A 27,270-nucleotide genomic window follows, 5' to 3' on the forward strand; every position below is an offset into this window, starting at 1 on the left:
GGGGAGAGCGGCCCACAATTCATTTGACGGTTTAGCCGAGCTTGGGCGTGAAACAATCTCAAAAGGTGTGGTGGTGCAGCGACGCATTTAATGAGCGTGGACAATGCGCGTGTGCGTGAGTGGTGCAGTGAGAGCCATGGGAATTGGCAGAGGGGGAGTTGCATCCATGATACAGTTCGGTAACCATAATGATTAAAAATTAATAGTGTCATCCTATTAAAATAAAAACATTAATTCGGTTAGTGGAGGAAAATGTGCGGATTTTTGCATTTCAGTATTTTCGTACCTAGCTACAAATTCACCGATATACATGCACACAGATTTGGCTGTTTTATTAATAAAGCATGTGGCCTTGTTGTCTGTGTTATTGATATATAAGTGGTTGATTTGCTAGATGTATTTTAATATGTATGTATTCTTGCCCAGATAACTCTTCCTAAACTGTTGCACCAATTTCAGCGAATCAGGTATACCGATTGGAAAGCCGATGACATTTCGTTTATGCAAACGAGACTGAAATTGAGAAAATTGTTTTACCTATGGCCCGGTAATTTCATCTTATTGACCCTTGGTGCTGTTGATCTTATCTACGATTTAAAATAGCCTGGCAAATCATGCAAGCCTCACAACCGCGTTTCAAAATCATACCACAGATGTGAGATATTGGAAAGAGCTGTGTGCAGGGCCGGGGGGAGACATCCAATCACATCAGGCTAACACACAAACTGGTGGGTGGTGAGGGTCACGTGGTGGGTGGCGAGGGTCACACAGTGGATGACTAGGGTCACGTGCTGTGTGGTGAAGGTCACGTGGTGGGTGGTGAGGGTCACGTGGTGGGTGGTGAGGGTCGCGTGCTGTGTGGTGAGGGTCACGTGGTGGGTGGTGAGGGTCACGTGGTGGGTGGTGAGGGTCGCGTGGTGGGTGGTGAGGGTCACGTGGTGGGTGGTGAGGGTCGCGTGCTGTGTGGTGAGGGTCACGTGGTGGGTGGTGAGGGTCACGTGGTGTGTGGAGGGTCACGTGGTGGGTGGTGAGGTTCACATAAATGAGGGTGAGATGAGGGCTATGTGAGCGTCATGTCAAGTCCATCATCTGGGCTATCCACTCGTTATAATTCAACCTACCAGGGAACGACAGCGACACAAGAGACATTCCCTGTGTATTTTCCCATACCTATGCTATTGTTTTACTTGTTTGCCAAGGAAAGCCTCACTGAGGCTCAGTAGGGGGCGAAGTTGCTACGTGTAATCCCAATGGAGTCATTTGCAGGGCAGTGGAGGAAGGGTTCGGCATTGAACTGTTTGGTCAATGCCAATCACATGGTATGGTTTTTTCAACTTTGGGGGAAATTGGAAACCCATGCAGAAGAGGGGAAGGCATACAAACTCTACACAGAACGACACACGATCAGGGAATTGAACCCTGACACTTCTTGCAGTGAGGCACAAGTGATAACACTGGACCACCATTACGCCTTACACAAATGCTATAAATGCCGCCAACATGATGGATGTGCCCGGTCCCAGATGTTGAGTGGTTGCGAGTGGTTGCGAGTGGTTGCGAGTGGTTGCGAGTGGTTGCGAGTGGTTGCGAGTGGTTGCGAGTGGTTGCGAGTGGTTGCGAGTGGTTGCGGAGTGTCCCCCGCTAACCCTACCGGTTTGCGTGTAGTGCATCCAGTTGAGGATGACCTCGGGCGCGCGGTACCAGCGTGTCACCACGTAGCCCGTCATCTCCTGGTCGGCGTGGCGAGCCAGCCCGAAGTCCAGGATCTGAGACGGGTGCAACAACGATGACAACAAACAGCAGCTGTCGTTTACCACCAAGTGTCGGTGATGTCGCCACGAAGCCCGAGCGAGGCTCGGTGCACTTTGAGGAGCATGCTCATGTAGTGAGACAAATGTCCCCCGTATAGCCTCAACAGACTGTTGGGGCAAGTGCTGATAAGCGAGCACCTCTGAAGGCCGGCACGGCACACAAGAGGGTGGGTGGCCAGCACCACGCCTGGTCACCATCTTCTCCCTAGTGGCAATATTTACACACCGCACCGGGAACTCATTTGAGGCTGAGTAGACCTAGGGGAGGCCCAGAACCGATTAGATAATTGTCACTGGTGTTGGCCGTGAGTGGGAATCCAACTTGGGTAGCTGGGTTCGTAGCGCAGCGTGCTAACCGCTACCCTGCCACTCCACACACACATTAATTACTGTACAGGGCTTGATGTAGCCAGCAGTCTCTACAATGAACTCGCAAGAACCAACAAAACCGCATTATTTCTGCCTGCAAGACACATGGATGAGTGGAACCTGCAGTGCATCGTGGGTTTTTCCTAAAACAGTGAAACTCTGCCACATGTAACGGCGGTGTGATACTGACACCCCATGCCCAGTGATGATGGTGACGCACTTCCCCAGGCACACTTATCTTTAGGGTCAGTGGACCAATTGGAGACTAAAAACCAAATAACATTCAGGGTTCTGGATTGGTACTCAGATATCTGGCATTCGTGTGTGTTTGTAGCACGCTGAACTACGAACCCGGTAGGCCGAGTGTGGTTCCTAGTCCTGATTAACAGGAATGTTGAGTGATATCCGAAACAGTCCTGGACCTCCCCTAGATCGACTCAACCATTAATGAGCACTGGGGAGACAAAGGTGTCCGGGGATGATGCAAGCCACACTTCCTCCTCTTGCACCATTCCAGCCTTAACAGATGTTCTCCAATAGCACTTGCCCCAACAGCCTATGCAGGCCGTATGGGAGAAATGTCTTTCAAGCAATTGCCAAATATGAAATAACAAAGCGAACTCTAAAATTAGTCAATGATCAACGGCAAGAAGAAAGGAGAATGTTTGCCAACTTGCATTACCAAAACTGTGATTATGTTAAAAGTATGTAAATGACCAAGTTTACCGCTTAAAATGTTAAGTCTTGGCCATAAAGTGTCACGGTACCTTGAGCTCACAGTCTTCATTTACAGCGAGATTCCCCGGTTTGAGATCCTAGGGTTACACACAGCGAGACACGGTGCAGGAAGGCAAATTTGTAATTATTTCCCACCGACATATTTTGATGACGTAGCTAAACCACGCCAACAGCAACCTGAGCGTCCGTTCGGCAATTCATAAATGCAGCATTCGTTCACTACTTCATAGGTCAAGTTTCAAAGTGGGCCAAATTTTGGACCCTGACGCCAGAACACAATGTCCAACTAATGTAAGTGAAATTACAGCAGCCCTGTAGCATTGTGGCGGTGGGGGAGGTGAGAGAAGCCATGCACCGCTTCGGCAGGACATCCCTGCCCATGTCGGCGGAAAATCACTTGTTTAATTCATATTTAAGACTGAAGAAACGGGAAGACTTCTTCACAATTCTGGCTAATCGCCTGATGAAGATGGTTGTAATCACCATAGAAACGTCATACTCAAATTGTAAATGTTCTGGGTTTACTCTCCAACACACCGGTGTGCTGATGTAGTAACTAATTGGCACGTTTTGTTTACGTGAGAAACCTCATTCATTGGCCGTGTCGGGTGGTGGCAGATTTAACGACACATTTATATTTACACGATCTAACCCCCCAAAAAAACGTTGTTCTGGATAATATTGGTCGCGAAAACCTACGTGTTAAACAAATCACTTTAACACTATGAGACCTCCTTTAGCAGTGGCAAAATATGGTGATAGGTTTTTACCCTTTCAACTTTTGGCGTCATCTGGTCCAACACCAATGGAGACGAGGCTCTAAGAAAAGCTGTCTGGGGTGTGGACCAATCAACTTCAAGGACAGTGCATATCATTATCATTATCAGAGTTGTTTCTTTTTGTTTGCATTTTGACTGCTTGTGTTGTGGTTATTGCAAACATGGTGCCTTGTATAAAGGTGTCAGTTTTTGTACCAGTTGAAAGGGTAAAAACCTATCACTAAATCGCTTTAACTTTGACGATCAATTTGGACTCGCCCAGAAGGCATCGTCGTTTTTTATGTAACATCATCAGATTCCCATGGATTCAGCACCAAGTTGTTTTTTACGTGAACTCATTTCCACATACAAGCGGCAGTTTGTATGCGCTACTTACCCGATGGATGATGCCAGAAGAATGAATGTACTGTATGTAAAAAACAAAACAGAAAATACGTGATGTATCAATAAAAAAAAACCATACATTTAGATACACTCTGCAGCAAGTTTACAGTACTGTATATTTATACTAATTATATGGTAAGAAATGTGCACATTGTGTATGCTTGTTTCATTAATCTTTTCATGAATGATGCACTAAAAAAATATCACATGGTACATTTGTAAGTCACCTATGGATGTTTATTATTAAATACCAAAAGCATTCACAAAGTTACGTCTGATTTGTTAGTTATTAATGTACACGGGACATCAAAAAAGCAAGCCACGGTCACTCCTATTTACAGTGAACTCCCTATTACCTGTGAGCAGATGATTCTTTGCTACAGATTAACTGTGCTTGTGAACAAAAAACATCTTTGATTCATGATTGATGTTTGGGTTAGGCCACATCATGATCTGACCAAACATCTCCAATCAAGAACCCATCCACCACCCACCACCCAGTCCAGCCAAACGAATTCAATTGTCACGTGGTGTGCAAGCATTTGACAACACGCCAAATAATTATCGTTCCAGCTCACTAACCCAATGACGAGTTCCAAAAGTATATCATTGCTAACTTTGGACGTAAGAATGCCGTGTTGTTAAACGCTTGTTGCACGCGACTTTTATTTATTTGGCCACGTCGGGTGCTGGAGGGGTCTTAACAACACAAATTTGGTTAGATCGCTCTGTGGCCTTACCCAAACATCTATCGTGAATCACAAGACTGGCTGCGAAAACCGAGTACGTGTTAAAAAAAACACATATCTAAGCGCACGCCGGTTTAATTACGAGTTGTCTCCCAATCGTTGTCCGAGAACCAGTGACTCTGCGTCGACGGGACTGTGAACGCGTTAGCAAGGGAGCGTTTACTTTAACGAACAGTAAACGTATATTACACATCCTGCCTTCAACCCCCCATCATGCCAGGTAGGTAAACAATAAGTACGTTTGTATTGCCTAATGTGGATATGATTTGTTGATATCCACGTTTCCGTTTAATAACGGGCACCCCCACCTCCCCCACGCATTATCCTGGATAATTGAGAGTTGACTCGATTTTTAAAACAAGGGGGAAAAAAATCTTTCATACACTTTACCTGACAGGTATTTATCCAAATGATGTAATTCGCAATAACAATGATTATCAATAATAATGATCAATAATGATAATAATGGCAGAGTTCGTGCCAGGTGCTCAGGAAGCGGCACAGAATCTGTAGGCCGTGATTTATTGTCCATCCTCGGCAACTCCGATTAGCACGTTTGGCTACGTACGGTGCAAAAGAAGTTTAAAGTACATACAACGGGGGGCTCCGGTAACGGCTCTGCCAGGGAGGGCACGGGCCACGCTTTGCTCAATGTGGCCAGTTGTGTTCAGTGTCAGTCCATAATAGGAACACAGCCGTTCACCACAGTTGGGTTCATATTCAATCATCCTCATGAGAGTTATTGTACTCCCCCCTATTCAATTACAGACAGAGGCGCGGACAGACGGACGGAAGGTCGGACGGATGGCGCTAATGCGCCGACGCTTTCAACCTTCGTTTGGAAAGCGATTAAAAGAATTCCGGATTAAAAATCTAAAGGTTCCCATCTACCTTGGACACATTAAAGGTCCCGTGGCGGCCGGTGCTAATAGAAACAGTTATAACCTCACAGTGTTCCTCCTAAAAGCCGATCATAAATTAATCATGGGATCTCTGACCTGGCCCATTTTATGTGATATGACTAATTCATGCAATAGACGGCCGCTGCTTTGTAGAGGGGTTAGCATTGTCTATAAATGAGATGCAAGCACCTTACATCTATTATGCAGCATAACTATGTATTGCAAATGCAGTCATAAATTATGAAGCCAGGTCATTTTGGATAGCTGTGTAATTGGCCTTTCTGGCAAATAACTAAGGTGCGTGTGATACAGACAATCCCTTGACAGGAAATTCCTTAATATTCAAAGGCTGGCCCTTTTGTAAATGCACTGTTTGAATGTATGTAGCTGATAAACATTTATTTATGCTCGTCTCCATGGGGTTTCAACTCAGATGACCTGGGAAGTGTTGAAACATGTACAGTTTTTTTTTGGTATTTTATCAGTAAAGAAAAAGTGAAAGCGATAAACCTCGCGGCTTCGACTCTCAGGAATACCCTACCAGTCAATTATAACAAAAGCAAATCACTCGAGGACCCTTGTAACACCAGCAATGCTATCTGTGCTAAAAGTAGCATTTGCTAATTATCACCAATTGAACGCTAGTTACACAAGTTTAATTAATATCTAATGAACGATCACCGATCTGTGAAATTCACAGGTTTCAAAGAGCTGCTATCCCAATTAAAAAGGCTGGAGGGAACCTAATGTATCGCAAACATTTTCCAGACGAAAGCAAATAACCAAAGCCAGACGATTGATATCCCCTGGCGGGTGATTGTGTGTGGGCATGAGACGTTGTCAAACACTCACAAAGGCTGCCCCGTTGCCTAGCAAGGGAGTCTGCCGGTGAAGGTGTTCTATTGACATTTCAGTTTCAATCCGAACGTGCCTGCTCGGGGAAAACACTTCAAATCCCTTGCAGTGCCAGGCGATTGCTCACTATGCAGTTCCGTCCCTCGGCTTTTGTTCTCGATGTGGCAGTTCGACATTGCACGAATGTCGACTTGGCAACCCCGCCGCTCCTACCGGGCAGAGAAGCACTCTAATGTTTGCAGGGGCAGGTGGCAGCGCGGCCGGAATGTTGCTGCCAAGTTCACACTGGTGCGATAACTTTGGCTCTTTGAAAAAGTTCACGAGTGTTTTCATGACCTTTCGAGTGCTGGATGGTAGCCATCTCTTTGGGCAGTCCTACGCCAGGGGCGTAATATCCTAATTTGTGTGTTACGGGACAAGCTTCTCGTACGACAACCATCGTCGAATTTCGATTTAAAGCTTTCGTGACTGCAGGGATTCATCTTCTTGGTTCTTTCGGCAAAGTCACGTAGAAGGGAAATAATAAAATAATAAATAATATTCTTTTATTATGTTTTATTTGTATTATTTTAACCATCGTCAACTTCCCACCAAAGTGATCCAGCCTCATAAGGTGGCGTTTCTTGTAACTGTACTACTGACACCCAGGGTAAAGATAAAGGTGCAGCAACTGAAATTACTTGCTTACGTCACTACTGGCCAAAGGGGCCTCCGCTGGAGGGAGCTCTCTAGAGCACACCTCTAGATGGTATTTGGCCTACTCTTCCACAATGGCCAGACGTCTGGAGAAGGTTGACCCCAACACAAGCACCCTGAACCCATTTACACTGCTGGGTCGACAGTGGTGAGGGGATTTTACGAAAAATTGCAACCTTTGTTTCAACTGCCCCGACAGGAGATCGAAGTCCAGAGTACAAACCATTGCACCACGGCAGAATTCCCGACACCCAGGGGAATTACAACCATTTGAACTGATACTCTCAGGTTTTTTTTCGGTAAAGTCACGTAGGCAAAAATAAATAATACAAATAAATAATAAAAGGATATAAATAATAATAGAAATAAAATAATAAATCACGACGTTGCGGGTGCAACACAAGCATCCGTCATCAGGTGGGACAACCACAGCAAGAAACAATTGCTGAAGTTGGCAAAAGAGCTGCTGTAACATTTGAACTGAACCCACAATTCCGGGACTATGGCCCCATTGCCAGCTGCTTTGCTCATGGAGCCATCTCGTTGGCTTTAATAGCACGCCACTTAATCTGGTTGGCTGCGGTGAATCAACCATTCATTCACAATGTGGCTGTCAGGTCAGGGGGGATTTGTGGTGTGCGTTGTCTCACCTTAAGTCCCTTGAGAATCTGATAGATCAGGTACTGAACCTTGTCCTCCGACTGCTTCCCATGCTTCATGATCTTGCTCAGATCCGTTCCCATGAAGGGCATGACCAGGTAGCTGTGGGAAGCATTCGTTTACAATGAGTTGTCGTTAATGCATTGCAGTCTTGGCTCTTGAGACACCAGTCCTTGGCCAGGAGGCCGGCGTTAGTCCTTCACCTTTGGCATCGGGACTGTTGCCACAGTCCAGGGCTTGCCTTAGAAGCCCTGACTTTGATGCTGTCGTCAACCTAGAGCAGCGTTCTTCAATGCACGGCCGGCAAGCCACTGGCGGCCCCTGGTGGCCTTTCGTGTGGCCCCCGACAATACACAAATGTGAAAACACCCCCATTGTGCTGTCAAACCCGGTGGCTTCAAATGTGTGGTGGCCCTCACACCAAAAGTGCTCCCCTCTGAAAATTAGTAAAGAACACTAGCCTAGAGGATCTGTCCTTGACTGGCCTCAACATTGGCCTCGACCTGAAAGGCATTGGCCTCAGCTTGGCCTTGTGGCTCCAGCCTCAACCTCATGGGTCCAGGCCTTGAATTCCAGACTAATACATTTCCACATGGGTGGCATATGGGCCTTGATACTGCAACGCCTCAGCCGGTGACGTGGCCTAACGGTAAAGCATTTGCCGCTGGTTGCAGAGGTTTCATGAATCGACTCCAGCGGCCGCTATAATTAATACTGCGGATGTTTTTTGTAAAAATACCTAGTGTCTGTTTCACAGCGGGCGTTAAAGACCCTGTGGCATATTTTGCAAGAGTAGGCCATTGCGTGCTTGCCTATGGGTCCAAATGTGACAACATAAAAAAAATTCCCCGCAAATTACTCAATTGTGTGTCCCCCCCTACTGGAAGATCACTGAGCTTGGCCAATTGTCAGCACCGGTTTCTGGCTGTCATCCCTCTTATTTAGTGTCCTGCCCAAACAAAAAACAAACTAGATTTTATACATTGCCATTAACAGACCTTTACATAAAATAACCCAGCCCTTGTACAAATAAAACTGAAAAGGACAAAAACAATCCAAAAGGCACATAACCTTACACAGACAGGTAAATGAGATAAATGAATGGCCCCCTCACGTTAGCGACCATTCTGATGTTATTATTTCAAGGTCATTGCATTTGCTTGAGTCGTAAAAAAGCACAGTACAATTGAATGTATTGCTGCGGTCTTAATTTGTGTGGAGCACTGACAGAATGGTTAGCATTAGCGACCCAGGTAATATTCGTGCCTATGCTTATCAGTGACAAGTGATATTAAGCAATGGCCTGGATCTCCGCCACGGTAAACTGATTACATAACATCTTTGAGCCGTCACTTGTCCTTGGGCACCACGGTGGCAAGATGTTAACTACCTCGCCTGGTGGCTGTGGGTTTGATCTCGACCGTGACACCTGTATATTTGGAGTTTGCATGTTCTCCCGTGGTCGCGTGGATTTTTCTCCGGGTCCTCCGGCTTTAGTACAAAAATTAGTAACAGTCTATACAACCAATAATCGCTATGCTTTATATTATATTGATTGTTTGTTTACGGTACCATTGTTTCCACTAAAGTGGCTGGTAAGGCTGCTGTAGACAAGAAGAAATTAGGGGGGAAACCATGGATTCTGCAACAAGCGTTTGTTCTCGTAAGTATTTAATTCGCAGTATGGAAGCTGATGGGTAGCTGTCATTTGGTTTGTGTTTCTCTGTTTCTGAGCAACTCTTTGATAAATTTTGCCAGTTTTCAATAGGGTGAGTCCCTATTAACAACGCAACAATGCACTAAACCCTCACTCATATTGGATCATGTTCACAAGTTATAGTGCCCACCCCCCGCCGCCATTACAAACAGACGGAGAGACCTCATGCAAAATTACTGCAACCGGAGCTTATGAAGACAACCTTATAATCATTTTGCAGTGTGCACAAAAGGGCGATGATGATGTACGGGAGTGTGTTTATTCATGCTGCACTTTGATTTTCTTTGCGTTGCTGCATGAACGCTCTCATTTGCTAAATATTCGGTCTTCGAGTCCACAGGGGGCCTTGCGTGGAATTTGAGGTCACATTCCACAAATTCTGCCGGAGGGAATCTTCTGGTAATAACAGTGAGCACAAGGCTCGTCTATTAAAGTATTCTTTTATGACTTCTGCACACAAAAAATGTTCGTACGCACTCATTGTGTCAATGAGTAGCGTGCCACATGCTGTGTACAATTAAGATAACAGTGAAGAAGTTTATATACCTCCAGGATTGCTTTATCAGTAGCGATACATCTTCTCAATAAAACAAGTTATACACTCTACTGGCTCACACGTATAAAGTTACAGCTCGATTTGAAGCTTTCGTGACTGCAGGAATCCATACTCTTTGGTTCTTTCGGTAAAGTCACGTCGGTAGATAAAATAAAATAAATCACGACGTTTCGGGCGCAACACAAGCGTCCGTCATCAGGTCGTGATTTATTTTATTTTAATCCTATGTGACTTTACCGAATAAACCAAATAATAAGTTACAGCTTAATACTGGGTTGGGAAGCTATGGCTGGGTGGGGCTCAGATGTTAGGATCACAGCTGGCATCGCTGTGATCCTGTGTTGATATTGGAGCAGCAGGCCGTGATTAAACTGGCTTCTCAAGTGTAGTGATCAATGTTTTGTACTCTGCACATCTCTGAGAATTATTTCGGTTTGACTGTCATGCTCAACGATCACAAACATCACTCATGTGGACGAGTGGGTGGGAAAGTGCTTTCCTCTACTGTGTGGACCAGGTCACTCAAAGGGATTTCAGAGGTAGCTCTGTGACAACCACTTCTGTGGGCCGTTCTCTGACACGAAAGGTTTGCACTGCTCTGAGAGAGGGCTGAAAGGATTTTTTTTTTCATGACGTGATGCAGACGGCACATTTGGAATAAAATTGTGGGGGGAAAAATGTGTGTAAAAAAAAGCAAGAGTGAAAAATTTCTGTATTACAGAGCCCTGTGACCTTCAGGCCAAATGCGCTTCAGAAGTGTAAATTATTATTATAACCATTGTTAATAATTTAAAAAACATGGGCCAAACACAGTCTAACCTTCGACATCAAAAAGTCTCCCACGTATCGAGAAACTGGATAATTAATAACATTGTAATGCAACACATGTTGGTCTACATTGAAAGGTGTTCTCTCCCAGATGTGTAAAGTGCAGAGCCTGAGCACTACAACTGCCCATCACCTTTTGAAAAATCGGCAGGAGTGTATGCACTTCTGCAATTTATACTTATCTCCATATATGTAGAAAGCAAAGTTGTGATTATGTGTCTGTTCACCATGTTTAGCGTACTTCCCGACATGCAACAAACTTGAAAATTTCCATGTGGGTACTTTCCAGACTGTACACCATGCAAACATTATAAAAATACACTTGTTTTTTTTTTGGGGGGGGAGCTCAATAATGCATTTATGTTTTGCACGGTAAGTGCGCTGTGACGTCAAATCTATCACGTGACCCGCGCATGTGGAAGCGTAACGCATTGTAGTGTAGTGGTTAGCGCTACGCTGCGCTACGAACCCAGCGACCCGAGTTCGATTCCCGCTCACGGCCACCGCCGGTGACGATTATTTGAACCGCTCCTGGGCCTCCCCTAGGTCGACTCAGCCTCAAACAAGTAACTGCTGTGGTGTGTGAACATCGCCACTGGGGAGACAAAGGCGGCCGGGCGGGTGAATCCGGGTAGGAAAGCTAGTCCACTATATAGAGTATTTATTTACAGAGACTTGCTTGCCTTTTCTCTACTTTGCACTCCGACCGTTGTTTGTATTGTTGTTGTAACTTGCAGACCCGCCCCAACTGGACCATCTGTGAAAAAGAGCTTCACAGCTCATCGGAGTCTTCCAGGATAAATACAAGATTCCGATTCTGAATGACAGCACAGCGTTAGCCTGGTGCCTTTGTCCACGTTACCTGGAATGGCGCCCAATCTAGTCAGAAGCTAAGCGGGGATGATCCTGAATCAAGTCTGGATGGGTGACCACCATGCATGAAGACAGGCATTGTAGGGCTGCGACACTGCATTGTCAGCGGGGGACAGCGCAGAAAATCCCATTGTACCTGTGCTACGCTCCAAAGTCTATGCTTCTCGCCTTCACCAGCTCGCAATGAGAAACCCCATGGCCCACACAGCATTGGGATTCGCTCATCGACCAGTGGACTGACAAAACAACTTTACACGTACAGTACATGTTTAGAGTAAAAGGGCAGGGACTTGGGGGGCGATGGAATGTCGGGGGAGGTGAGAGACATGATGCCGGTAGGGCTGGAGGACAGCTCACACCGCGTCCGCTCTGCCGTCGATAAGACGCTTGGTTTTTGCCAGTGCCTAGAAACTTGCTTGGGGCAGAGTTGACCCCAGCCCTCCCCCACTCTTGCGCACTCCGCACACACTACCCCACTGTCCTACCACTATGCTCAAGTACAGCATGTGCCGTTGACAGGCAAACGCAAATGCCCCGGCTCGACTGACCTGTGCTTCACGTGGGATTATCGCACAGACTGTTTAGAAGTAGGATTGCGTGCTTGCGTGGGTAGAGTCATACGGAGCAGTGAATCGTATCCGTGCCCCTTTTATCGATGGAAAATCCTATAACCCACGGATTGATTATTACTGTTACCCACACTTATCCGTGGATAAGAGGAGTAGCCCAGAGTTGGTGGATAACTCTTCCCATTATCCATACTTATCCATGGATGACTCACCCAAAAGTGGTCTCCCGGAAGCGCTAAGTTCCCCCTCTTATCTGCCATTATTTGTGAATAAAAGGAGTTGCCCGAGTTGGAAGGCAAATTCATCCTATTACACCGCTTCATCTGTTGATAGCCCTGCAGATAACAGGAGTAACCGCGCACAGGTTAACCTGCAATAGCGCCTCCAACATCACATCACCATCTACGAGAGGGGTTGCGATTATTTCCATTAATATATTTTTATAGTTGCTGAGCACAGACCCCAAGGCCCAAAACCCCAAGTGTCCTGCAACTTACAGCACTAATGAAGGTGTACAACTCGGAACAATTATAACTGTGACTACACAAGGCACAATTGAAGCCGAGGGCGACACACAGTTGTCATATCTGGGATGGGGGTTACCCCTGTCGCCAACTCGCTGCACACAGTCCGAGAGAGAGAATGGAACGTTAAAGCAACACGCGGTCACCCATTCACTCCAGCCACACGCTCACTGGTGTTCACAGTCGCCCCCTTATCACGACTCATCTGTTGCTGCTCCCTACGTTATCGTTCACGTGAACTCACAGAGTAACGTCACCGTACATTACGGGGAAATTGCTGGCAATTCGGTGTCTGAAACTGGTATGTGCCTCCCTTAGGTCAACATGTCCTGAAATTATTACATGGTGTACTGGACACCGCACATGCACTTTATTAGTCTTAAATACATATATGTGTGTGTGTGTGTAGGACTTATGAACATGTAATTTTAAATATACATTGATGAGAGGTTGCATTGCACAAGTAGTGTATGGTCACAACTCACAAGTCTTGAAATTGGTCCAGTGTTTCATTCGGAGTAAACACATCCACCAGGCCTATCACCTGCAATAAAACAAAACACGAAGACAGAAGCCCCCTTTCAGCTCCACTGTTCAAGGGCAAGTGGTGTTAAGTCGGCACCGCGTGAGCAATACATTACTCATAATGGGACAACAACATTAAAACATCCTTCAGAAGATGCTCAATAGAACCGTCAAGTTAAACGTTTCTGAGAAGTTGGGTGGTGATCATTTTAATATTTGTAGCCTAATCATGACAATAATAATGGCTGGCCACGGATAACTTCAGCGGCGAGTGATTTGTGAACCGGTTCTGGGTCCCCTCTGTACCAAATGGCACTGACCAGCGTGGTGAAGTACGATCCAACATGCCCCCAAGACCGAAACACTTTGGGAGTCCTTCATTGAGCAGTTTATTGACAAAGGGCTGTAAATTGCTATCATCACACAATTATTACAACACTGTAATCAAACTCCTGGCTAGGGAACGGCAAATCTTAGTAGTAACTTTTTCTCCACATGGACCAATCGCTATCATTCATTGTTTAAAATAAAAACTTAATTCCTCCTTACAAAGCGTAATGAATAGAGTAATTTAAATATTGCCCAATATAATAACGCCCGAGGCGGCGTCTTTGCTCGGCCGATTCTGTGAACAATGCCTTTACACACTCTTTGGTTCTTTCGGTAAAGTCACGTAGGTATAAAATAAAATAAATCACGACGTTTCAGGCGCAACACAAGCATCCGTCATCAGGTGGGAAAGCATGATCTGCTGCTGAGGCAGACTGTTTTAAAAAGGTATTTTAAAAGGTATTTAAAACAGTCTTCCTCAACAGCAGACCATGCTTTCCCACCTGATGATGGACGCTTGTGTTGTGTTGTATATACCTCCGTGACTTTACCGAAAGAACCAACGAGTATGGAGGATTCCTGCAGTCACGAAAGCTTCAAATCAAGAATGCCTTTACCCACGAACGATACCTTCACCCACGCCGACGCTCTCCAGCTCAAACTCATGACCCCACGCAGCTGCCACTCACGTTCTCGTGCTTCATGTGCTTGAGCAGCCGCAGCTCGCGGTAGGCCCGCTTGGCGAACACGCGCGACTGGAAGGGCCGGTACAGCTTCTTCACGGCCACCTTGCTGCCGGCCACCAAGTCCACGGACGAACTGCGTGCGCGCAAAACGAAAGTGCGCTCTCTAAGCGGACGGAGCGCTGGGGCAAGCGAGGGCTGTTCGCAAGCGCGGTGGCGTCGCCTCGTTGGCGTGGGCCTCGGTGCGCGGTGTCCGACACGGTAAACGATGCCCGATGTTCCTCTTCTTCGGGCTACTCTGGCCCTTAGACCCAGTGCAGTTGCACCACCTGCGCACACTCGGTAAACGATGCCCGATGTTCCTCTTCTTCGGGCTACTCTGGCCCTTAGGCCCAGTGCAGTTGCACCACCTGCGCACACTCGATAAACGATGCCCGATGTTCCTCTTCTTCGGGCTACTCTGGCCCTTAGGCCCAGTGCAGTTGCACCACCTGCGCACACTCGATAGCCATGCCACTGAGCGAGGAAATATTACGGCGGATAGAGCACACACAGGGGTGGTGTAAGCAGCACAGTGGTCAGCCACATTTGTCTCCCCAATACTAGTGTTCACACGCTGCAATAGGTATTCATTAAAGACCAAGTCAATGAAAGGGAGACCCATGACAATGGTCTGATGCGACTTGTCACTTGATGTTAGCCGTAGCCAGGAATCGAACACAGGTAGCCGGATTGATAGCACAGCATGTTAACCATTGTGCCACTCCTCCCGTCAACTTACAAATGGATTTACAGGCTGCATTGTAGAGTACAAATAACGTGTCATGATTGTGTTAATCCACTGCTGCATTATAGACACGTGAAAACCCATCGAGAGTAAAAGTATTTTCTTCAAGTTTTGAGAACCTGGGTTAGAAAGTCAGATACGTGAAAAAGACAATCACAACTTGTAATGGAACTTAAAAGTTAAACAATATAGTGTATCTAAAAAGTCATACCATTGCCATCCGTGTGCTTTTACAAAATGTGCATGTAAAAGTGGACCTTAGAGACTGACACGTATGACAGCAGGTCAATATGTGCCCTTGGTGGTTCTGAGTTTGCGATTGAAAACATATTAGCCAGCAATATGGTACTACGTTTACAGCAAAAAAACAATGCTTCACTTGATGCAGCTAATTCGGCTGTGACGGTCCCACCTGATGACGGAGACTTGTGTTGCCTCCGAAACGTCGTGATTTTTATTTTTATTTTATTTTTATTTAGATGTTTTACCTACGTGACTTAACCGAAAAAACCTAAGAATATAAAAAACAATGCTGTCTGTCCATTACTGATTTTGTGAGTTAAGTGTCTGGGCTCTTCATTGGTCAAACTGCTCCACAGTAAATATTTTGAAAAAATGAAGATTACGACACAAACCGCACAATGTAATACATACGATAGATGTTTAACAACTGTACTCTAGTGCAAGTCACGTGCTACAAAGGTCAACATAGATGGCTAGAAAACAGCACAGTGCCACTTGCACTGTGCTGTATACGTGCAAAGGCCTGGTGCTACAGACTAAACCACTCATAACACGGTCTACTTATGTACAATAATAGCTTTGTTCACACAATGCCCTACACATCGGCTGCACATATTGGAATGTGTAGATGCTTTCAATGGAAAACGTTCCATTGGCTCTACAAGGCTTTTCCAAACTCCAGTCATCATGACCCACGTGGAGGATACATTTTTCATGCTTACTAATTCATTTCCCCGTTCAAATACTATACGTCCTGCTGTGATCACACAGTGTGATATAAAATTGCGGGCTCTATGCATGCACGTAACCACAGTGAGAAAGTTTCCAATCATCAATCACTCACAAACCTATTCTACCTACGACATGTGCAAAGAAGGAGGGGGTAATTCACGCTTGGAATTAAACTGCGAGACAGAAAGCGGAAGAAAAAGATAGCAAACACACGTTCATGACATCATTCCTAACTTAAGCAAAGCGGACACATCGAGATGACGGTCGGTTTTTTGGTATCCTCGCAGCATTGAACAATGACGGTCACTGCATCGCGCGCTTTCAGATGCGCCTCTGCGGCCGTCTGGAACGTTCTTACTACCGATTTTAAGAAGCCACTGGGGTCTATGCACTTTAAAAATAGATTGAAAACTCACTTCTTTCGAACTGCTTTGTGTGTTCAGTTTGTTGTCCTTACACCCCGTACCTCCAATTACCACGGTTGGCTAGGTACGGTGCGAAAGAAGTTCAACATACATACACGTACAATAATGATGAAGTAGTGGCAACCGAGGGACGGAACGTGCTTGAGATTACGTCCACCAAGCATGATGGGGCTAGGAGATCAGCCTCATGTGCAGGTGCTAGGCAGATGATGACACATCATAGAAGGCCTTCGCAAGCTGCCGCCATCTCTCATGATCCTGCCATCCACACCAAAACCCTAACCATCCGATTTCATCGCTCCATCTTCTCGGTGGATATCCTCTGACTCGTGAGTTTTAATTACAGAAATTTATAAACGGCCGTTTAATCCACAATACTATCCGTGTAACCCCAGTGGGGGAGGCATTCGTGCAGCGGTGGAATGACCATTGCTGATGTTTGAAACACGGTTTTGATTATTTTGGCACGCCACATCCATCTTGCCTCATTTTGTCCGAATTATATTTATTGCGATCTCAAAGGACAATAGGAACACGGGGGGACATTCTTATAAAATTGCCGGGGATATGCACACCTTGTACGCTAGTGGTAGTGCCTTGTGCGCTAGTGGTAGTGCCTTGTGCCAATATTCCCTATTCCGGGCCGGCCGAGAAGCATTCCGGATAATGTTGAATGAAAAATGAAGGTCTGTTGATTCACAACTACCGAAACTAGACATGGCTCACTCGATGTTTGTGATTTAAACATGAATGTACACTAAACTATTAGAAGAACAAAAACCTTGACGTTTTCCCTCCGTTCGATATTTTTCAGTCGTTTGAACTTAACTATTTTCAGGAAAGAGCAAAGTAAATATTCTAAATCAATGTTTATTATTGAAGAAAATAATTAATAATTCGCATATAAATAGCAAAAAAAATCTGCTCATGCTGTCGCTGAAGAGTCACCATACATCATTTTCCAGGACGTATCACAAAAAGAGATGACTCATCATTTTATCGACATAGAATGACACAATGCTGTTTTTCAAGGGTCAACACTTAAGTGTAATTTCCAAAATAAATGGATAAATGGAATGATTCATAACAATATTATATTGACATATACAAAGGCACAAGCCTGTTGTTGCATTAACCCTCAAACAAGAACAAGCCTGTGTCTCCTTTCCACAATCTGAACTCTAAACCTCGCTATAGAATACACACATGTCAACAACGTAAAGACAGTCCAGTTTGTATCTGTACCAGTGCTTTAAAAAAAAGTTGTGGCGGTAAAAACTCAACATGGAAAGCAAAACACAGGTGAACATTAAAACATCGATTATCGGAACAAAATCAATCGCTGCTACCGATGCATAAATGTTCTTTGCCCATCCACACCTAGCATCAATGTTTTGATGTATAGGAGTCCTTGCCTATTAACATATGGCAGGTCACCTGCATTGGTTATCGCAAGCTCGACTGCTGCTGATGAAACAATGAATGTCAAAACAGGTCCGCACACAGCTTGCTTGTACTGCCGTGTCTTGAAGCACTGCCGCGTATTGAAGCACTGCCCTGCTGCCTCGTCAGTGTGTGCTGCTGGTAGTCAGTGTGTGCTGCTGCCTAGTCAGTGTGTGCTGCTGCCTAGTCAGTGTGTGCTGCTGCCTAGTCGGTGCTCGCTCACCACACAGTCCCGTAGGCTCCCGAGCCGACAGTGAAGAGTTGGCTGTATCTCTTGGGCACCTCCCACACCATCTTGTTGATCTCGATGCGGTAGAAGCCCCTGCGGGACGACGCTTGCGCCATCTCTCACGGCCCAGATGGGTCACCCTGTACCTGCAGGCGCAGGTAGGATGATGGTGGTGGTGATGATGATGGTGAGAAGACGAAAGACACCCTCCTGCGTCGACGGTGTTTACAGGAGCGGCGGTGGCGCAGTGGTAATCGCGCTGGGTAAACACGAGCAGGGTGGACGTGTGGGGTGAGTTGTATGAGTGGGTGGGGTGGACGTGTGGATGAGTGGGTGGGTGGACGTGTGGGTGAGTGGGTGGGGTGTACGTGTGGATGAGTGGATGAGTGGGTGGGGTGGACGTGTGGGGTGAGTGGATGAGTGGGTGGGGGGTGGACGTGGGGTGAGTGGATGAGTGGGTGGGGTGGACGAGTGGGGTGAGTGGATGAGTGAATAAAGTGGACGAGTGAGTGAGTGTACAAGGTGGTCGTGTATCTTTAGGTGCAATGGTTGGAGGAACACTTCACGCCCTGCCCGCACCCTACCGCATGTGCTTAAATTATTCAACAGGTGAAGACGTCATGGAACAGCCAATGGAAGAGAGACACAGGTGGGTGGTGGTGACGGTGTGTGGCTCTGTACCTGTGTGGATATCGGTGGGGGGGAGTGGTGGCGCAGTGCTTAGCGCGCTGAGCTACGAATCCGGCGACCGGCGAGTTCAACTCCCTGACGACGATCTGAACCGGTCCTGGGTCTCCCCACAGGTCGACTCGGCCTCAAATGAGAGTAGATTTGGTGGTGGTGGTCGAGTACGTGGTGCGGATGTGTAAATGTCACCACGAGGCAGGCGGGCGTGGTGCCCTGCTTCCATCGGTACCCCGAAGAGCACTTGCCCCCAAAGGTCTGTTGAGGCTGAGATATTTTGTCTTTGTGTATAGGTGTGGTCGTGTGAGCTATATTTGTTGTGTGCTGTACTTACACGTCTGTGACTAATGTGGTTATAGGTTTACTTTGAGGTTTGTACGCCGTATTGATTTGTCTTCTATGCCAACGACTGTGTACATCACCGTATTTCCAATTAAAATAGGGACAACACGAGTATTAAATCACTACAAACATGTCTATTCGTTCACTGCGTTCCGAATGCATTAATTCGAGAATAATTCCCGCGTGAATGTCATGGGTATGTGAGTGTTTATATGCAATATGCGTTGGTGGAGGTGTACGGACGCATCTCTCGCAGTGAATGAACGAACGTGCGGCATCAATACCGTATTGTGTACAAACAGGAGGATGTATCCACAACTCTGGCCAGTCGCCTGATGAGGCTGGTTGCAATTACCGGCGAAACGTCACAGTAACTCGAATTACTCTCCAACACACCGGTGTGCTGGACTTGGTAACGAATTTGCCACGTTTTGTTAACGCGAAAACCCCGACAAATTGGCTGCGTCGGGTTTAACGACGCGTGTTATATTTAAATACGCAATCTAACCCAAGAACAAACCTCTTATTTACAAACACTGCCCCGAAACCGTTCCGCTCTTACCGTAAATACGTGTTCGCTTACCCCGTGCCGTTAGCCGCGGCTGTTCGGACGAGTGGAATAATTTGGCAAATAACGAAATTCCTCTTTCGCTTTTACTCCAAACTTAGACCACAGGGGGAGGGGGGGGGGGCGCTGGATTTCCCGACACTGTTTAAATATACTTCTGCATTTGTCCGCGACCGCGGTTCGTTGCAGCAAAGGAGCGAGTTGTGTGTGGCTTGTATCGTGCGAATGTACAGCTTTTTAAAAAAATAAAATCATTACCGCAAATTGTCTGAAACGACCTTAACACTCCGTGGTCCAGTTTCCTCGTTCTCTTTAAACTCCGTAACCTCTATAAAATGTATTTGTCTTTTGTCAACGTGACACTTTTTTACTGATTGGCCGTGTCGGGTGGTGGAGGGTTACGACACATTTATAAATAACGCGATCTAAACCCAAAAACGTTGATTATGAATACTATTGGTCGCGAAAGCCGACGTGTCAAAATGTATTTTGTCAATCCACCGCTGGATACGAAGGTCACCCAACGCCGTGCGGGTTGACCAAACATCACCATGCTGCATGGTCAGTGTGGGGTTGGGGAAGGCGAGAGGCATAGATGTGGCAGTCTAGAACTACAGTACAACGGATTGTTGCTGCAATGCCCTCTGCTAGTCCTAACATAGCTCCGCAAATCCTAGAATAATCATCAGTCAATAACACTGTGGCCTTACAAGGAAGCATATAGAATAGGTAACGTTTTGAGCAATGACCCCTTCACATCACATCTTTAAGCTTATGACCATTGGGCCACAGTGGTTTTGACCAAATGTGTTGGGGAGTTTGTGTTCATTGTGGTTAAGGGCATCACTGCCAGCCAACGCAGCATCGTCAAATCATTCCCGTAATAATCTGTGCGTGGTGGCCAGCGATCCAAGCACGATCTGGACTTCAAACCTTGACGATTAAAAAACAAGTATCTAATTTAACCATTCAGCTGTTACGTATCGATACATTATTGTTCGTAACGTCACCCTCATGTATCGATGCGACAGAAAAAACACAATTTAGAATTCTAGATTTGAAGCTTTCGTGACTGCAATTATTCATACTCTTAGGTTTTTTTCGGTAAAGTAACGTAGGTAGAAGTGTATTTATTATTATTTTTTACCTACGTGACGTTACCGAAAAAAACCTAAGAGTACAATTTAGAATGTCGGCACCCTTACAGAAAACGAGTCAAAAACACAAGCGTACAACACTAAGACTGCGCAACATAAAAGCACCAGCCACTTTATTCGTTAATCACACGCAAAGATTAACCTCTGCTATGAAATAAAAAATATACATCACAGAGTGAAACTTTTTTTTAACGTAATGGCTGATCAACTAAACAATATAGAAGCGTGGATATGACATGGGAGGAGAACAAATCTTTAAATAAAATTCACACAGATTATATATAAACGGAAGGCAGGAGACGGCAATATTATTGCATATAAATACAGTCCTTTCTCTCGTCGTATACTGGCAGACACTCAATAACGCAGTGCAAGACTCGGTATTGGCAAGCAATGAACGGAGGGGATTTTCAATGAACATAAGCAAAACGCATGCAATTAGATGTGCGCGTGTTGTTGCTGGTGGCGCTAACGCCTGAACAAACACACTAGAACAAACTATACGAGTACATGTACTTCGCATAGGCTGTGCGACGTGTACGCTGACGAAGAGCTCATTTGTTAAATGGATTCAACGGGGAGAGTGAATATGCCTTGTGGTAGGTAACGCGTAGAGGCAATAGCTTGCAATAGTGGAAAATACATGTGCACGTTTTGAATGGGCAAGAACTCCACAAAATAGTTTTTTTAGGGATTATATCGTGTAAATATATAAATGTGTCGTTAAACCCGCCACCACCCGACACAGCCAACTAGTAAGGGTTGTCCCGTAAACAGAACATGCCAATTTGTTACTGTTGGAGAGCAAAGCCACAACATTTACAATCTGATTACGTTTCGTCAGTAGTTAAAACTAGCTCGATGAAGCTAGGAATTACCACTATCTCGATGAAGCTGGTTGTAATTCCTGGCGAAACGTCGTACTCAGATTGTAAATGGTGTGGCTTTGCTCTCCAACACACCGGTGTGCTGTACTCGTGACGAATTGGCCACGTTTTGTTTACATGACAACCCTTAATAGTTGCCTGCGTCGGGTGGTGGCGGATTTAACGACACATTTATATTTTTACACGATCTAACCCAAAAAAACCTCTATTATGGATATTGGTCGCGAAAGCCTGCCACGTGTTCAACTCAACAAAATATGGTCGAAAGTGGCTCACTGGAGGCAGCACTAAAGGGCACCGCCTTCGGACCAAACCAATGGGCAAGCAGAACAAAATGCAAACGCTGTACTCCGAAGTCATTGTTTCAGTTGATGGGGGGGGGGGGGGGTTCCCCTTTCCCTGGAGATCAGAGAGGATGCGAGCTTTGCTTACTTCTTCTTTCGGGTTTTGGGGTCTCAGTGACACGTACCCCCAAAAACAAGTCTGCTCGTAGCGATACTCGTGTAAGCAGTGGCGGATACAAGTGGCGAACGGCCAACGATTCGGAGCAAATAAATGACGCATTTAAACCGAAACCAAAGAAGTGAAATAGATCACTAAAAATCAACGCTAAACGTACGTGTATATACATATACAAACGCATTTTGCATACTGTATAGCGAGACTGATGCTTGGCGCAGTTTATACATACGCAAGACATCTGAGCGCACGAGACGTGACAACTTCGTTCTAACAGGGGCAACAGACTTTCAACACATACAAGTTTTGACTTTTCATGTTCTTGATGTTCACAATTCCACACAAATGCAGTGCGTTTCATTTGAAAAACAAATTAATACTGTTTGTGGACTTTCCGAAACCTGTGACACACGCGATATTGTAAACTGCACAACGTTACGAGTCTGATTAACGTATTGATTAAACGGCCCAAACACTGCCATGGTATTTTCTCCTATTGTTAGTTGAAGGGGACATTGGCGATGTAAACCCCCCCCCCCCCCCCCAATAAAACCACTGAAAGGAATCTGTCAACATAGCTCAGACCCGGTGTGTATACAGTGCAGTGTATGCATCTAGTATTACACTTGACAGGTCTTTGACGCAAAAGCGGAAAAAATAAAACCAACAGAGAGCGGTCAGAATAAAAGGCCATACATTCATCATTTGTATTAAGAATTTTATCCTGACAATTATGTGGTTTCTTTTTCATATTTGTGTATATGTACACTTGCACAGCTTCTGCAACTACACACACACACGCGCTTATATAGCCCGAATAATAAATGATCAGTACATTTTCAGAAATGTAATTGCTGCCCGTTGTATCACAGAGCGCACACTTTCTTGCTCGGGCGCAACACAAATGAAGGCCGCTGCAGTGATGATGCGAGCGGCGAGACGAGGCTCCTTCACTGCAAGCTATGAAGTACACACACAACTTGATTGTAACATGCTGCACGAAAAGGAATTAACTTAACATGCAAAAATCGAAAACCCACACATATCCATGAACTACTACTGATAAAACAATAAACCCATTTGCACGAGTATGCATTAACGTCTACCCCAAAGTAGCAAAGTGTTATACACTTTAAGGGTGGAGACCATTTTTAAACATAAATAATTCTGCATGCGACAGCTTTTACTTGTTGCCTGCCTTTCCATTGAATGGAAGGCCAGGAGTGAATAGATAGCAGGCTGCAGCAAACTGGAGATGGCCCAATACATGCTGTGATATATGGCCTATTGGTAAGACATAGCAGTGTTACCCACTGCTTGGAAGTCAAATAAATACACAAAAAAGCCTAAGACGGGTGACAAACGCTGAGTGATGGCATATTGCTGTGGCGCATTGGACTGGAAACTAGCAATATTATGTAAACTGAAGCAACACTGCCTTGTGATAAAATAGGACGAAACATGGCTCATCAAAGTGGCAACACACTGGCCGTGACACCGTCTACAGGAAAGAGAGGCACTTGTGATGTGGTATATAAAGCAAAGCATCCTGGGATTATAGGTGGGTGTTTTTGACAGCCGTCCCTGTAAGCTCGTCAAAAGGCATGGAACAAGCATGCTCATTACTCCCACGACAAAAGGACACAAGAGTGTTTTGTAAATTGAGGGTGCAGTAGAATTCTGACACCCCATTTCCAGCAAATTGAACACGTTCTTGTCTGGCAACCTGCAAGCCAGCCGCATTGTGATCTGCATTCCTTATTGCGACTTTGTTGCCTTTGTTTTCTCCGAGGATCAGGTGGCCAAGGAGGAAAAAGGGGGGTGGGGAGTCATTAACAGGAGAACTACAAGACATCTTGAATGTTAGATACAATTGAGGAATGGTGTTTGTACAACCGCACCTCCGATTAGCACGATTGGCTAAGTACGGTGCAAAAGGAGTTCAACAAATATACCCTGGTGTCAAGGAACACGCAGAGCTTGAACAAACCCAAACCGCTTTTACCAGTCGACTGGAAATTCGACCAGTTAAAGTTGTGTTTTCGTTTTAACATTTTTCGCAATTACCTGAAGTTTCACACACATGAGCAATTGTCAAAACTTTCAAAAAGACAGAAGTCACACAATCCTATTGCTAGGCTTACTTTTAAAGCCCATCTCCAAATACTAATGTCATAAAAATATGCACTGGTGTTCGAGGATACCATTCATATATTGCGAAACATGTAAGCCAGTGTACACATGTTCAGTGGCATGTTCTTACAACATCTCGGTTTTTACATATATGTGAAATTCAGGATGACTCAAGGTTAGTTGCAGCCTGCGGACACGGTTTTGTGATTGTCTGTAACGTTGACACGAGTAATACCAGTGAGAACACTGTGCGTGTGTGTGGGTACTTGAGTTTGAGCATACTTTCTGCTGCAGCCACGGCTTGTCGCGTGAAAGTGCATGCCCATTTTGGTACAGGTAGCGCCGCGCTCAATGGCAAACATATGGATGATGCACTTTATTCAGTACTCTCTGTGCATGTCTTGTAGCAAGCGGGTGGCGGGGTTTGGCCAAGGTGGTTACCGCAGCGAGTCAATCCCTGCCGGTGAGGCAACACTCCATCACGGCTGTAAATTAAGGGCAAACTCTTAGTTTTTAATGCACCCCCGTAAAGCCGAACTGGGCGCTTCTATTAAGGATACTGAAACTTGCCCGTTCAAAAAAATGTCCTTTATTCTGAATGCAATTGCCAGCAGCAAAGGGTGAAGGCAACACGAATTACCACTGCTCTGGCCGACAAATGGACTGCACAGGACATGTCCCTTTAAATCTCGGACATGAGACATTAGCGTACCACGTGGTCTCTTTACTTTCGCAAACGGAAGTCTGCTCCATGGTTAAGTTTTAACTGTCAGAGCATGCTTAAAACTACCACACACCACCATACCCTGTAACCCTTTTCGCTGCGTATGTGCATCCGGGCTTTGAGGGAGCCTATTCTTAAAGAGACACCGTCGTTATGATGCCACCCAACTGCTGCATCGGGATGAAGGACCGTTTTGATAGAATGCTGTGCATGCTTACGAGCGCGCGTGAGAGTGTGCGTGAGCCTGTGTGTGCATGTTTGCGGATTTGCCGTCACGCATCCATCATGTCGAGGTCTTCAAGGTCTGGTGGCACGAAGCTGATGACCTCCTCGTAGGTAAGTCCTGCGTGAAGCAGACAAGAGCGAGAATCGAGACATGGCAGGCAAGCATAAAACACGGCTAATGAGTAACCACTGAGATTATGGCCAAGATGCCCTTTGGTAAAGTCTCTCCCTTTCCAATGGGGTTACCACCTTCCTCACGCTCTTATCAAATATGCTGTGCACAACCTAAAACACACAAAACGCAACCCTAATATACAAGTGGGTCTCAAAGCTTCGAGTATGCCGAGCCAGTGGTCAAGTAGCACCTCTATTGTGTACTGGCTTGTGGGCGGCAGATGATCAAATGTAACCTGTGGTCATTTATACTATTTACAACGCGCACACACACAGTACAACTGGAGTCTCATACGTTAATGCGTCAATTCTTTTGTAGTTAAGAATAAAGTTTAGCATATAAATGGTATCTGAACTATTAACCCACACTATACATGTGGCTACAGCAGCTAATCTGGCAATGTTGCATTTAGGTGCCTTATTTTCTCTTTACACCAGCGAACTTCACTGCAACGTAAAAAAAACTACAAATCATAAAGGGGCACAAACTGTATATCATACAACACCAGTGTTGGCAAAAAAATCAGTTCACTTACAATGACCCAACTTTAACAAGTTATTACTTTTTTTGGAAAAAAAACTATCCAAATAAGCAGCTGAAACTGTGTGTAGTCACCAAAAGTGAAATATTATAGCTGAGTGACAATAAAAGAATGAGACAAATTTATTTAGATGATATTCGTGGTTTAAACGAAACTATTGGACAAAACCCGCAGGACTAAAGACACTACAAACTCCTCAAGAACCTGCCCCACTTCACACAATCCTACTTATTACTTAAAAATCCCCCAAGTACATGATAAAAGTTGTGTTATCTTTTTTAGCTACTCTATTACAGGGGCTCTTAAGGTTGTGTTTATTTTAACGACAAAGTTTTCTGTGGTGCCCTGCTTGTTCAATCTTGTCCTGGTGTCCAGGAGTCGGCTTTTCCTTTTTCACTAAGGTGAGTAGTTTATCCCCAGAAGTTTAGTAAAATATTTGTAATGCTCTTAGAATCGCCCGGAAAAAGGGCACAAAGCTAAATTCAAATCCCTTATTTAGTAATCCTTAGTGGGCCACTTGCAAGAGGATTAAGGGTGAATTGTGCTTATATGTGATCCTTGTCTTGCTGGCTAAATAGACATAATAATAATAAAACACTTGCAGGGCCATAGGCTAAATGAATTCCGTTAAAACTGGTCAGACTGCATACTTTGCACCCTCTCAGATACAATCTCTCCTGACCAGAGTGTGCAGTATTCCAAACCAAACCGTTTTCTCGTGGCGAAAGTAGAAAGTAAAACAGTTCATCTAAAGGAGAGCCATTCTATAATACTTTCCTCCCCAAGTCCATCTCCCCTCCAAAAAAAGGCAAGACGGTAGAAAGAGGAAAGTACATGTAAGCGACCAGACTCACTGAGGCTGCTGTGAAATGCACGTGATCAATGGAAAGTTGTCTATTCAGTACAGTTGTAATACCCCAAATATTATTTCAAATTGCCTGTTATTAAGTTACATTAACAATAACAAT

The 27,270-nt window shown here is 45.3% G+C and overlaps 2 protein-coding genes across 4 annotated transcripts in view; both read right to left on the reverse strand.

The window, feature by feature from the left end:
* The window catches only part of LOC133349494 (mitogen-activated protein kinase 12-like), a 31,868-nt gene extending 11,830 nt beyond the window's left edge, over positions 1–20,038 (reverse strand). Inside the window, exons 1-8 of one of the 2 annotated variants that reach the window (XM_061562997.1) lie at positions 19,996–20,038; positions 18,402–18,553; positions 14,555–14,684; positions 13,496–13,554; positions 7,934–8,045; positions 4,074–4,103; positions 2,948–2,995; positions 1,652–1,766 (exon numbers count right to left, since the gene is read on the reverse strand). In XM_061562997.1, the coding sequence (XP_061418981.1) occupies positions 1,652–1,766; positions 2,948–2,995; positions 4,074–4,103; positions 7,934–8,045; positions 13,496–13,554; positions 14,555–14,684; positions 18,402–18,523 (616 nt within the window). In that variant the 5' untranslated portion in view covers positions 18,524–18,553; positions 19,996–20,038. The remainder of the gene's footprint in view (positions 1–1,651; positions 1,767–2,947; positions 2,996–4,073; positions 4,104–7,933; positions 8,046–13,495; positions 13,555–14,554; positions 14,685–18,401; positions 18,554–19,995) is intronic. The other variant, XM_061562998.1, reaches the window with a different exon arrangement.
* A 1,193-nt stretch (positions 20,039–21,231) lies between these two features.
* LOC133349495 (mitogen-activated protein kinase 14-like) overlaps positions 21,232–27,270 on the reverse strand; it is a 33,279-nt gene continuing 27,240 nt past the window's right edge. For both annotated transcript variants that reach the window (XM_061562999.1, XM_061563000.1), the window contains exon 12: positions 21,232–25,704. In XM_061562999.1, coding sequence (XP_061418983.1) covers positions 25,634–25,704 — 71 coding nt within the window. In that variant the 3' untranslated portion in view covers positions 21,232–25,633. The remainder of the gene's footprint in view (positions 25,705–27,270) is intronic.

This window comes from Lethenteron reissneri, chromosome 30 (genome assembly GCF_015708825.2).
Source record: "Lethenteron reissneri isolate LAM-NWPU_2019-01 chromosome 30, ASM1570882v1, whole genome shotgun sequence".
Lineage (NCBI taxonomy): Eukaryota > Metazoa > Chordata > Hyperoartia > Petromyzontiformes > Petromyzontidae > Lethenteron > Lethenteron reissneri.